This window comes from Haemaphysalis longicornis, unplaced genomic scaffold (genome assembly GCF_048455015.1).
Source record: "Haemaphysalis longicornis isolate Haplotype H1 unplaced genomic scaffold, Haemaphysalis longicornis Haplotype H1 scaffold_1, whole genome shotgun sequence".
NCBI lineage: Eukaryota > Metazoa > Arthropoda > Arachnida > Ixodida > Ixodidae > Haemaphysalis > Haemaphysalis longicornis.
Genome location: NW_027526203.1, coordinates 306,958,116 through 306,972,081, shown reverse-complemented (window position 1 = coordinate 306,972,081; position 13,966 = coordinate 306,958,116). Strand labels below are relative to the sequence as shown.

Here is a 13,966-nt window from a genome sequence, read left to right as displayed (position 1 = left end):
TTCACTTGGCGCTGTAGCTTCACCGCCTGCTCCGACCAATGCGAGTCAGTATTGCGAAACTGCGAGAGGGGTACTCCTAAATAAGTTAGGTCTCTATTCCAACTGATTCCGGCGAAACAATCGGGTGTGGTTCCCCATTCTCCCAACCAAAATCCGCAGCTTTTCTCGAAATTCAGGGCCGCACCTGAAACCTCGCAAAATTCTTGTGCAATGACAAGAGCCTTCTCCACGCTGGCCTTGTCAGTACAAAATAAAGCGACATCATCGGCATACGCTAAAATTTTAACTTCGAAGGACGATAGCATGAACCCTCTAACATTAATGTCCTCTATTATGCGCGTGCATGATGGTTCCAGATATAAGCAAAACAGGAGTGGTGATAATGGGCACCCTTGACGAACCGATGAAAGAAGGTGGATTGGTTGGGTTAGTCGATTGTTGACTATCACTCTTGTGGAGCCATGAGCATAACATATTTGAATACCTTCAGTAAGCCAAGATCCTTGCGTTCACATGCTGTAGAGCACGAAACAGGAATTGGTGACTGACGCGATCGAATGCCTTTGCCAAATCTAGTTGTACTAAGGCTACCTAGGCTGACGTACCCGAAACACACTCCAACATAGACCTTGCTATGTGTATGTTAGTTTGAATAGACCCTTTGCAAAATGGCCAAATCGTTGGCGGAAAAGCAGCAAGCCACTCTGGCAACACTGTGCACCCGCTGCGCTGCCATTAGAAAGGAAGAGAACAGGCTGCGAGCACAGAGTTTCTATGGAGTAGCTACCGTCCACCGTCCACGTAATTGCATACGCGTCCCGCGAAGTGGTGTTTCCCACTGCAGGATGGGAAAATAACTTTGCCGCCCTTCGATCCTTCGATAGAAGAGCGGCATATTCAGGATTTTTATTCTTCGAGGTCGACCACTGAAAGGTCCTACGAGTACGAGCGATCATACGTACGCGTGGAGTCCTACGTTACGCCATCGTCAGTGTTGACAAACAGCAGCAAGCAAAGGTAGGATTTGTTGCTAATAAAGAATAGCCTTAGCGCTGCCTCCTTGTTTGGTTGTCGAGTTTTAATTGTGTTTAATCGATGCGCCCTTGCCCCGTGGTAGCGGCGGCTGGCCGCTATGAACGGTTTATGAGGGGTCCGTCTCTGCTGAGCGCTCACTTTGCGTATGTTCAAACTTTCAAAACTATTCGCGAAAATGACCAAAGCATGCATAATGAAACTGATTTTGATGTCTCTGCTAGAGGTCATGTTTGCGATTCACCGCCTCTGTACTTGCGGCGCTTAATTTTTCCGTCGGTGAATGCGGTGCTAATGCGGGAACGATAGGTCGCACGCGTGTGTCAGCAGCGAGCAGAGACAGTCGAACTTGAGAGGAACTCAGAGGAAGGAACAAACACAGAAGAAATAGGAGAAAAGAAGGGCACGTCTCGACTCGCCCCAGACGAGCCGTTGTGCAGCGGGGTAGACAAGCGGAAGCGATTTGACCAGCGTTAATCTTCGAAAGGTAGCGCAAAACACCACTTTAGGAGAGAAATATGACAACGGGGATGGGGCAACAGACTCGTGAAGCCGTGGGCGAAAACGTGCAACTGCAACGGCGTTGCTACACGACCTGCTTCCTTCTAATGGCGTCGTCGCGTTCACCACCAGTGTTACCACCGCTGAATTCTCAGTGTTGTCCGCCTTTTTGCAAAGGGTCTATAGATCGTCCACGGATGCCACATGTCTGATGGTCCCCAACTAGTAGCTCAATTACATTTTGAAGACGGTTGGCCAAAATCTTAGCGAAGACTTTATAATCTACATTACATAACGAAATGGGACGATATCCTTCTACTTTACGCAGTTTGTCAGGATCATTACTTTTGGGGATTAGAACAGTGTGGCCTTCGTACAGCGTAGGTGGAAGAAATCCAGAGACAGAATCAAATGCTACGAACGCGCCTTATATCCTTGACTCATTCAAACTACGTCAAGAAGCTACTGATACAACGCAAGATGGGGCAATGATTAACACTTGCAATAAAAGAAAAGAAGCGCCCACGTACAGCAACAATGATAGAGTAAAGGTCGTTGCGACAGCGAAGCCCCAAGCATACCACTTAGAGAGATTGACCAAGATTGCCCAATAAAACATAATAATAATCATAAAACATAATAATCATACGCGTTCCCGACACGTTTCACGCGATTTCAGAATCAATCCAACGAAAACACCAAGTGAACCCCACGATGCGTCGCATCTACACAGGGTTCCCCTCGCGGGGAGGTGGGCGCAATTTTTTCTCTGTTATTCTTCAGGGTTTTTTTTTTTTCGTGCGTCCAATCGATCGTTGAACCTCCAAAGACGCAAATCGCGAGCGAAGAACGAAGCCATGGGGCGAATTTTCGCGCACTACGTGAACGCTTCTAGGAACGATCTGAATGTATACCGATGCGTGGTTTATGCGATAAAGGTATACTATTGTACTCCTTCTTCGTGATCGATGCGTGTATACTGTATTATCTAGAAGCGTCCCTTTCAAGTAACCGTTTCGATACAATGCAAGCCCGCTTACACGCACGCGCCACGTGTCCAGAGATCTTATGAAAGCTTTTCAGTCGACCAACTGGTCTATGAGGAAATGCGTTAATTTCTTGACAGAACGCCATCGGTACCGCTAAGAAAGCTTTCGCTTGATAATATTCTGTTGGAATTCTCGCGTTCGTCCAACGCATGTTCTTCTGTGTGTTGTACTACAGCGCCAATAAAATGTACCTTGAGTCACTGTGGTTTCACTTTTCAATAGTTACATTCTGTATACGATAAGGGAAAGCAGTCATGTGAGACTAGGTCTCTTTCCATCGACATGATGGATAAAGATTTCAACTTCTTAACGATAGTGGATCCCAAGAAGCTTTCATTAAGACAAGATTTCAAAAGATGTGCTTCAGTGCATGTCATGCAGCACCCAGCGTTATCTTAAGAACTCTGAAGGAACGCCATCCCGCATTCTTCTTTCGGCACGATACCCTAATCGCAAAAGGGCACGATCACTAGGCGAGACTAGGTGACACAAACTTTTGTGACTCTTGGTGGTTTGCCACGAATAGTTTAAAAGGGGTCAATTGGGCGAAGCAATTGCCGGCCCATCTAGCAAGGTTAGGTCTGCCCGCTCGCTCGCTCGCTCGCTCGCTCACTCACTCACTCACTCACTCACTCACTCACTCACTCACTCACTCACTCACTCACTCACTCACTCACTCACTCACTCACTCACTCACTCACTCACTCACTCACTCACTCACTCACTCACTCACTCACTCACTCACTCACTCACTCACTCACTCACTCACTCACTCACTCACTCACTCACTCACTCACTCACTCACTCACTCACTCACTCACTCACTCACTCACTCACTCACTCACTCACTCACTCACTCACTCACTCACTCACTCACTCACTCACTCACTCACTCACTCACTCACTCACTCACTCACTCACTCACTCACTCACTCACTCACTCACTCACTCACTCACTCACTCACTCACTCACTCACTCACTCACTCACTCACTCACTCACTCACTCACTCACTCACTCACTCACTCACTCACTCACTCACTCACTCACTCACTCACTCACTCACTCACTCACTCACTCACTCACTCACTCACTCACTCACTCACTCACTCACTCACTCACTCACTCACTCACTCACTCACTCACTCACTCACTCACTCACTCACTCACTCACTCACTCACTCACTCACTCACTCACTCACTCACTCACTCACTCACTCACTCACTCACTCACTCACTCACTCACTCACTCACTCACTCACTCACTCACTCACTCACTCACTCACTCACTCACTCACTCACTCACTCACTCACTCACTCACTCACTCACTCACTCACTCACTCACTCACTCACTCACTCACTCACTCACTCACTCACTCACTCACTCACTCACTCACTCACTCACTCACTCACTCACTCACTCACTCACTCACTCACTCACTCACTCACTCACTCACTCACTCACTCACTCACTCACTCACTCACTCACTCACTCACTCACTCACTCACTCACTCACTCACTCACTCACTCACTCACTCACTCACTCACTCACTCACTCACTCACTCACTCACTCACTCACTCACTCACTCACTCACTCACTCACTCACTCACTCACTCACTCACTCACTCACTCACTCACTCACTCACTCACTCACTCACTCACTCACTCACTCACTCACTCACTCACTCACTCACTCACTCACTCACTCACTCACTCACTCACTCACTCACTCACTCACTCACTCACTCACTCACTCACTCACTCACTCACTCACTCACTCACTCACTCACTCACTCACTCACTCACTCACTCACTCACTCACTCACTCACTCACTCACTCACTCACTCACTCACTCACTCACTCACTCACTCACTCACTCACTCACTCACTCACTCACTCACTCACTCACTCACTCACTCACTCACTCACTCACTCACTCACTCACTCACTCACTCACTCACTCACTCACTCACTCACTCACTCACTCACTCACTCACTCACTCACTCACTCACTCACTCACTCACTCACTCACTCACTCACTCACTCACTCACTCACTCACTCACTCACTCACTCACTCACTCACTCACTCACTCACTCACTCACTCACTCACTCACTCACTCACTCACTCACTCACTCACTCACTCACTCTCACTCACTCACTCACTCACTCACTCACTCACTCACTCACTCACTCACTCACTCACTCACTCACTCACTCACTCAGTGTTCAGTCTGCTAGTTTGTTAGAGGAAGACGTAGGTATAAACATAACAGCAATGGAAACAATATCTTCTGCATTATCATTTTGAGAAGATCACTCGTGATTGTGTCTTGAAAGTGCAACGCTTCAGGTAGTGCTAACAAAATGAATCACTTTAGCGAGATATATCGAGTCGATATCAATCACCCTTATGCGATTCAGATAATCCACAAGCTTTATAAAACGGGTCGTAATCGCAATGAACTTCTTTGTCAAGCGCTATAAATTGAAATTTCTGACAAACTGTGTATGCAGATATCTGAGCTCCTAGGTCAATGCTTAGGTTGTCAACAATTACATTTGACGTCCCTCGGTCTAAACAATTTACAATGTTCTTCAAGCATTATTTCATTATTCGCGTGCCTGATCCTTTCGTATACCGAAACGCCCGCGCTGAAACGTTCGCGTACTTATAGGTCCGTTTACCGAAAAGACTACCGAAACGACCTGTGCCGAATAAGACCGGAGCTGAGCTCGGGGCCTTTTTTATGTGGCTTCTTAGGCCCCGTGAAGCTGTGTACCCGCGACTTTTGATCCACGACGTCTTCTCAGAAACCTCGGGAAAACAAGAAGGAGGAGTACGAATAACTAAATCGAATTGAAATGGACTCGAAGGTTGTCAACCATAGCGTGAGGCCCCCCCGTCACGAGTTAGTCAGCTTCGGTGTGAAAGTGAGGTTGGCGCTCCTACCTTCTACTTTCGATGCGGGCACCAAGCACACTCAACAACTTTCTTTTCATGTGGTCGAGCGGGGCCCCTGACAGAGGGGGGCCCGGGGCTGCACCACCTGTAGCCCCCCCCCCCCCCCCCCCTTAATCCGGCCCTGGCCAGAAGGCGTGTTGCAATGGGGTTAGCTAAAGAATTATCCGCATTAGAAGTCGGAGCACAGAACGGATTCGCATCATGCAAGATAGATAGGAGTGGGTGGAAGCTTCTGGGGGAGGTTGTCATCCTGGGGTAGACGTGAATAATCTGGTGTTGATGATGGCAGAGGTGGCTTTGCGGCTCATTGAGCTAATGCCCAAGTGCAAATAAAGTATGAAAAAAGCGCACCTGGAATGACAAGCCTGCTTGACGGCATCGTACGAAGGGCGCGGATAGAAAGAGACGGTGATTTTATTTGGATGCGCTTCAACGTATTATTTCATTTCAGTTCGGTTCTGTTTAGAAAAGTTTGATGACATACAAGTAAGTTTTCAGAACAATGCTTAGGGGTTTCTGGCATCAGAGATTTCGGTATCAGCGCTTCATCGAACTTGCTAACGTGTTTCAACGTCATCAGCGAACGCAGGTTAGACCAAGTTTCAATAACCGGTGTTCTCTTGTCTTTCTGGCAATGCACAATTGGAATGAATTATACTTTGCTCTTGAGGTATCATGAGCCTAACGCTCATGGTAGTTTGCGTCTTGAAAATGACGGCACTGTGTTATAGGATGCATTTGGCGTGATTTTATTCGCAAATATCAAAAGAGAGAATCGTAGTTGATTTACGAATTGATCTTGATTGGCGTCAGAGCAACGGTGGAAAATATGGCACGGTATCACCGCTGAAATAGCTTGAGAGGGTTCTTTGAATCGATTTAGCCTGGAATCTTTACTTTTTCGTCCCGGCAATTGACACAAGGTGTAATGCACGCACAAAGCGACATGGCATCTTATTCTGTTTGCACTTGTCCTAGTTGAGGGCGGTGTTTTTAAGCTCACTAAATTTGGCCCCACGATACCTTTGTACCCGTTTTTCTCTTCTTCCAGAACGAGGCCTCAGTTGTGACTTTGAGCGGGGACCTTGCACCTGGACGAACGCGGGCGAACCTGGTTCGGAATGGTTCGTCCGCGGAGGCTGGCTGCGGTCGACTCTTCCTCGACCATCAGTGGACCACACGCTGGGAACCCCGCAAGGTAGGCGCGGCGAAAATTTCATTTGGGTTCCTATCTCGTAGACAAAAAGCCATAGTTGAGTTGAATATGAACATGAGGCCATTCGTATTTCGGCACACTAAGATATTTTTTTAGGCATTTGAATTCCGAACGACGCTCATGAAATTGAAAAAAAAAGCCAGTTTTCTAATCCTCTTCCTACAGTGCCCCGCACTCTCTTCTCCTACAAGCATTAAAACGCCTCCCCGACTTTTTGCATACATCTGAGCCTAGCTGCCGCCTCTGACCCGCTGTCCTCCAACTTGTGTTTTCTCACATTGTTGGCCTTTTGCGCTAGCACGCGCATCGGGCTGGACCCGAGCGCGGTAATGACATATGTGTTGCCACTTACAAAAGCGAATCACTTTGTTTTATATTATTTTTTTTTTCTAAAATACTGCAGGCCATTGTGCTGGCCCAAGTAGGAGTAGATACATCAAAACATAATTGTAAAAAACAACAGACAACAATACCACAGAAACAAAAGTTAAGAAAGAAGGTGACTCTCCAGGTCACCAGGAGACCTATTAGAATGGAAGATGACACATGGCAAACGATTCCAGTCCTCCAGAGTTCTAGGGAAAAAACTATATTTAGAAGCATTTGATCAGGAAAAAATTGGGATTAGAGCATGTTCGTGAACATGACGTGTACGTCATGCTGATAGCGGTTTAACACTGTCAGGGAGATCAATTGTTACATTACCACACAAACAATTGTAAAGAAAGGAAAGACGAATGAACTTTCTCCGAGATTCTAAAGTAGAAATGTCGTTGAATTGCATTAGGGTGGTCGGGGAGTCAAGCCTGCGATATTTGCCAAAAATAAACCTAACTGCTTTTCTGTTAATACGTTCCAGATTCATAATATCTTTCTTGGTATGCGGATCCCAAATAATGGAAGCATACTCAAGCTTTGAACGAACACAGGCATTATAGGCTAGAACTTTAGTGCGCGAGGGTGCAGATGCTAGTTTTCTTTTTAGAAAGCACAGTTTACGTAATGCGGAAGTAGTAATGTCAAATATGTGGGTTGAACAAGTTAGCTTGCTTGTGAGAGTGACCCCCAAGTACTTATATTTGTCTACATTATTTATGTTAGTGCCTCTTAGAGCATAGTGGAATTGACTAGGACTTAGTTTCCTCGTGAAACGCTTTTTAGTGTTTAACTGCATGCCCTCGTTCTGACACCAGTTGTTGATAGCGATAAGTGCTTCTTGTAAAGCAACATGATCACACGGTGAGGACATTTGTTTACAAAAGACACAATCATCCGAGAACAAATGCACATACACATTTTCAGGAATGACAGAAGCTAAATCATTAACATAAATTAAAAACAAAAGTGGCCCTAACACACTTCCCTGTGGGACTCCAGAAGACACACGAAGAACAGTCGATGAAAAATTATTAATCACTACATACTGACGTCTACTTTGAAGATAAGCCTGAATCCCCTGAACAGTTTTTGTAGGTAATCCTAAACACTGTAATTTGTATAACAACGTCCCGTGTGGCAGTTTATCAAGGGCTTTACAAAGATCTAAAAACAGTACATCAGTTTGCCCAGAAACATCAAGCACACGTGAAAATTCATGGACATTTGTAACTAACTGGGTAATAGTAGATAACCCACTTCTGAAGTCATGCTGATGCTTTGATAGCACATTGTGTTCACTGAGAAGTTCATAGACGTAATTAACAGTAACATGCTCAAGAAGTCTGCAACAACTGCTTTTAATAGAAATGGGGCGGTAATTCTCAAACGATAAAGGGTCACCTTTTTTATGAATTGGTTGAACACGTGCTATAACCCAATCAGCCGGTATTTCCCCCGTAGCAAGTGAAAGTTTAAAAGGATCAGTTAGGAATCCCGACAAGTACTCAGCGTAGTGGTTAAAAAAAAGCATTACGAATGCCGCCAGGCCCCGCAGATTTTTCGGGATCAAGTTTTAATAGCATGTGCAATACGCCTCCTTGCGTCACTAAGAGGTCATTGTCTGAGTCGACGAATGAATGCTCAAGTTCACAATCATCGGTTTGAGAAAAAACGCTCTGGAAGTATGCATTAAAATGTTCAGCAGTAGTACGAGCGTCCGTTATTATTACACCATTAACCTTCATTTTGCTAATCCCGGTCTTAGACTCACTTAAATACCGCTCTTTGCTTTTTTCTACATCTTTCTTTTCTTCGCCCTTCATAATATATTTTCTTATACCTCCGGGCTTGTTGAGGTGTCCACGCAGTGTGAGACACGAGCATGCTTCTTTCCCGAATCACCCTCCCCCACAGGGTTCATTAATAAGAAATTCTAATACTAGTAACAAAAATATTTATGCCCACGAGGTGGGATTTCAAAAGGGAGAACGGTATGTAATGAGACTAACAGGACAAGCCTGGCAAAGGCGCCTACAATGTGAAATCAGGTGGATGAAAAAAGAAATATGATGGATCTGATGATGGTGGTGGTGGTGATGATGATGATGGTGAGCGTATTTGTTCAGAGTTATTGACAAGCACTAGTAAGTCCTGTACTTCGCAGGAAACTCAGCGGAGGTTTGGCTGCTCGGGATGAGCGTTTAGAACTCGACGAGATGCTGACACGCCACTTAGTCGTCATCTCACACTGAGTGGCTGTCCCAAGGTCACAGTGAGGTACCCTCGCGTCCCTCGGTCCCTGGGTCCCCCGCGTTAACAGGCCGGCGTCTATCCGATTGCTCCATTTCGACATGGTCGAAGTGGTTTGGAAAACTCAGAAGGCAACCAAAGAATCCATCACAAGAAGAATGGCGTTGCTCTGCATGCCGTAAGGCTGTTAACCACAAGACGTTAGGCCTAACTTCCAATTTTGAGGTCTAGGACCTTAGGCCTAGCGTTACATCTTGGGGTTTAACACCTCCAACCGGAACTCACTAAAAAAATTGTTCAGTGAACGCCAAGCATGCAGGTACCGATTCGCACAGTACACCCCAAATCCAAACGTTAGGCCTACAAAGGGCACACCCGGGAGTTGCCGGGTGTATTCTAGAAAAGTGGTGCGTACCTCCAGATTAGCACGTACTGGCAGTGTGGGCTTGAACAACCCAAGAATCCATCACAGAAATATTCGCGTTCAACCGTCGTCGTCGTTCGACGGAGGGCTGCATGATTTTTTAGACTGCACTTGACTCTCCTTTAAAGCTCAATTTCTCCGCGGTTTTCAAATTTAAAAATGGAGTCTGATTCCTACCACTACCGCGGCTCCCAAAATTACAAAAACAAATGAGAAACCAAAGGTCCTATGAATAGTAAGTTTCGTATCAGGGAATGCTATATTACAGCGGCGATATAAAGCAATATTAAAACTCTAGGTTGCTGCATAATACCATGACGCCTCACATTACTTTTTTCTGTTGACTGAATAAATGATGAAGACGCAGGTGTAAAGTAAGAAACTGAGCTTCTGAAGCTGGCCAGGGCACAAGCGAACTTCCCCAGCCCTTTTTAGTGTCCTGTAAACATGTACCGCAGGCGCTTCCGCTGGTACCAGATCTCTTGCACCATTTCGTGGGCATACCAATGAATGTCCTTTTGCCTGCGTTTCCGTTCACATTGTGTTTCTCCGCACTCTTCATGCTTTACTCGCATATTTTTCATGCCTGGATCTTTTTTCTCTTATTTACGCTATCGTCAAATGCAGGCTCCTATCTGTTCGTAAGCGGCGGCCGACCTCACTCCACTGGTACTGCTCAGATACGGAGTGAAGTCGTCGACTTGGGAGCACCCGGAATTCAGTGCATGGATTTTTGGCACATGCTACGGGGTCAAGGCGGCACGAACCTAAAGGTGTGTGCAACCTCTAATTTGTCTTAGATCTGACCTTATGGGCCGCTAGCCATGCTTCATCAAGAGTAAACATTGGAATATTTTCAAAAGTAGCCAGTAGGAGCATTAACAAACGCGGTTTTGGTTGTGCCTACGATATACTACCGTAAAGTTCCGAAAGGACATCAACCCAAAACTACAGAGATATCAAGTGAAAAATACGGGATGTGTGAACTTTCGGGTCAGACGCGACAAACAACAAAAAGGTGCCTGCGCCGCCAACCGGAACTGCGGTTATATCAAGTAAAAAAGCCGGAAAGGTTGTATCCCTTTTGTTTAAAATCGAGACACCGGTGGTGTTGGCGCGCGCGGGACGTTTTCGCGGAGGGAGCTCCCCGGGTTTTCGAAGGCGTCGAAGCTAGCGCGATTTTAGGGGGTGAGCGATCGTTGGGATCTTTTAGTAACTTGAATATTTCACCCTAAAAGGGGGTTGGCGGTGTCTCGGGGCAGGGCGGTCCCTCGGAACTTTACGGTAGTGCAAAGAGCGCACTGAGCAGGGCGATACACTCAGCGCTGATTGACAAAACAAACTATTGCTTCCGGTAGGTGTGTAACACGAGGAAAACAACAGACAAAATACACAGGTAATGCTTGAATAATACCTTAACAACAACGGCCCACCGGAGAATGCAGGTAATGTCGGAAGCAAAAGCCTGAATTCCACGCCAGCAGCATTCGAATGACAGCGCATCGCCACTGCATAAGTTTGGCCCCCCATAACTATACATCAGCATACCTGTACATCTTAACTGCATACCTATTCGTTTCCTCGTCCAAGCCGACACGCGCTTCGTCCGCAGAAAGACCGAATAGTGCCGGACGTGGAATCCAGACCTTTTGCTCCCGACTGTACATGGATAAATAGATAAACACTGCCCACTGACAGTTGCGATAAAAATGCAATTCATTTTTGAATACATACGCATATTAGGCACGCGCATGCAGAAGTCAGAATTTTTTTCTCGAGAAATTTGTGCACTTCTCTGGAATCATCGTGTAGCCTCGCCCAGTAATAATGCTGCCCTTATCAAGGGGTGGGTTGATATTCTAATGCCTTGTCCTCTTTCCGAGTCCCGTTTTTGCACCATTTTATTATTCCCACAAGATGTGCCAACCAGCCCGCTTAAACTCAATTCTCCCGCTCTGGCTCTTATTAAATAGGCGAAAAATATAAATTACCAAAAGAAACAAAATAAAAAAAAAACACCAGGCAATATCAGTTATTGATTATATTGGGTGGCTCTGAAAAGCCGTAATCCGGAGGTTGGTGGCATCCCACACAGACTGCTTGCCGCAGGGTTGTAGCTTTTTATGCCATTTTGTTTGAGGGCTCCTGACAGACTGCTTGCCGCAGGGTTGTAGCTTATTATGCCATTTTGTTTGAGGGCTCCTGACAGAGGGCTGACGCAGGGTTGTAGCTTATTGTGCCTTTTTGTTTGAGGCCTGCTGACAGAGGCCTGACAGATGTAACGAGCTTGGCTCTGGTTTAACACGAAAGTGTTTTATTCCCGGCTACACAGATTTTGGTGACGTCGCCAGAAAAAAGTGCAATTGACGCGGCGGCGCCCGGTTTCGATCCCACGGCTCTCTGGCAGTGACGGGAGGTACGAAACGCGCTGCCGAGAGAGAGAGAGAAAATGACCTTTATTAATAAATCCTGCGAGGGGGGCGGGATTCACCACGCAGGGCTTCACCGCCCCCGCCTACCCTGGGCCTCAAGGGGTACCCAGGCCTTGGCTTCGGCTACTAGGGAGCGCTCCCCCAGCAGGAGGGTCTCCCGTTCGCTTCTGCCGGCCCAGGGCTTCCTCGAGCCGCTGGATCGCGTATAGTTGGTCGCCCTCATCCGTCGAGCGGATGCACTTCTCGATGTCCGGTGGTAGCGGGCCGGGGCCCCGCACACCCCGCACAGGTTCGTCACAGTTCCAAAGTATGTGGGCCAGGGTGGCCAGTTCCACCCCGCACACACAGCACACACCGTCGCCGGGAATGTCCGAGCACATGTGCCGGGCCAGTGCCGGCGTCAACACTGTCCCGACTTGTAGCTGTCTGAAGAGCACGCCCTCGTGCCTCCCCAGCCCCCGATGAGGGCCGGGAAGCTCGCGGCGTCCCTCCTTGTACCACGCCAGTATCTCACTGTAGCCGGCTAGGGGCTCCATGTTGTCTTCCGTCCGCAGGGCTTGGGCACGGGGGGGCGTCGCGCGGTGCACGATTTCTCGCGCGACGGCGTCCGCGCCCTCGTTGCGGTTGGGCGTACCGCCGGGGAGGGCTCCGACGTGAGCCGGGAACCACCTCAGCGTTGTTACGGTCTCCTTTCCTCTCGGGAGGATTCTCGCAGCCGGTCTTCCGACGCGACCGCGGCTGTAGCCTGCCACGGCGGCTCGGGAGTCGCTGAGTATTGTAGTCATCTCTGGGCAGTTTCTTAGCGCCAGCGCTATGGCTGCCTCTTCTGCCTGTTCGCTCGTGGCCGCCCGGACGCTGCCGGCTGCCACCATCTCCCCGTCGGACGCCCTGACCGCCACGATTGCGTAGCGTCCCGGCTTACCGCCGTACGCCGCCGCGTCGACGTAGGCCGCCCGCTGGTCTTCCTTGTGCGCCTCCGCCAGGGCTCTCGCCCTCGCGAGTCTTCTCTCTTCGTTTCGTTCCGGATGCACGTTCCGCGGGAGCGGCGGCACCCTCAGTGATCTTGCTAGCTCTGCGGGCAGGTCCTCGCGATCTTCCCCGGTCGTCGTTGGACTCGCCCCGACGCTCTGCAGTATCATTCTTCCCGTCGCGGTCGTTCCGAGGCGGGCAATCTGCGCCGCCCGTTGGGCCTCCCCGATTTCCTCCAGGGAGTTATGTATGCCCAACTTTGCCAGGGCCGCGTTACTGGTACATTGCAGCAGTCCCAGCGCCGCCTTGTAGGAGCTCCTGATCGCCGCATTGATCTTGTCTCTTTCGTGTCTCCGCCACGCGTGGAAGGCTCCTACGTACGCGACGTGGCTCAGCACAAACGACTGCAGGAGGCGTAGGAGGTTTGCCTCCCGCATGCCGCTGTGCTTCGTGGATACCTGTTTGACGAGACGGGTGGCCACCCCAATCTTCGTCAGGAGCCGTTCCAGGGCCGTGTGATTGTCGCCCCCAGAGTCTAGGTGCATACCCAAGACTCTGAGGCCCTTAACGTGCGGGACTTCTGTACCGTCTGTTGTTCGAAGCACGATTTTCTCGGCCTCCCCTCCGACGGATTTTCTCCAGTATCCGGTCGGTGGCAGGATCAGGAGCTCGGACTTTTGTGGCGAGCAGCGCAGTCCCGTGCCCCGGAGGCAGTCTTCGACCGTGGCGATTGCCTCTTGTAACG

General features: G+C 48.5%; 1 protein-coding gene across 2 annotated transcripts in view; it reads left to right on the top strand.

The window, feature by feature from the left end:
• The window catches only part of LOC144149666 (MAM and LDL-receptor class A domain-containing protein 1-like), a 308,201-nt gene that overhangs the window by 65,319 nt on the left and 228,916 nt on the right, over nt 1-13,966 (top strand). For both annotated transcript variants that reach the window (XM_077681331.1, XM_077681329.1), the window contains exons 13-14: nt 6,604-6,750; nt 10,448-10,593. In XM_077681331.1, coding sequence (XP_077537457.1) covers nt 6,604-6,750; nt 10,448-10,593 — 293 coding nt within the window. The remainder of the gene's footprint in view (nt 1-6,603; nt 6,751-10,447; nt 10,594-13,966) is intronic.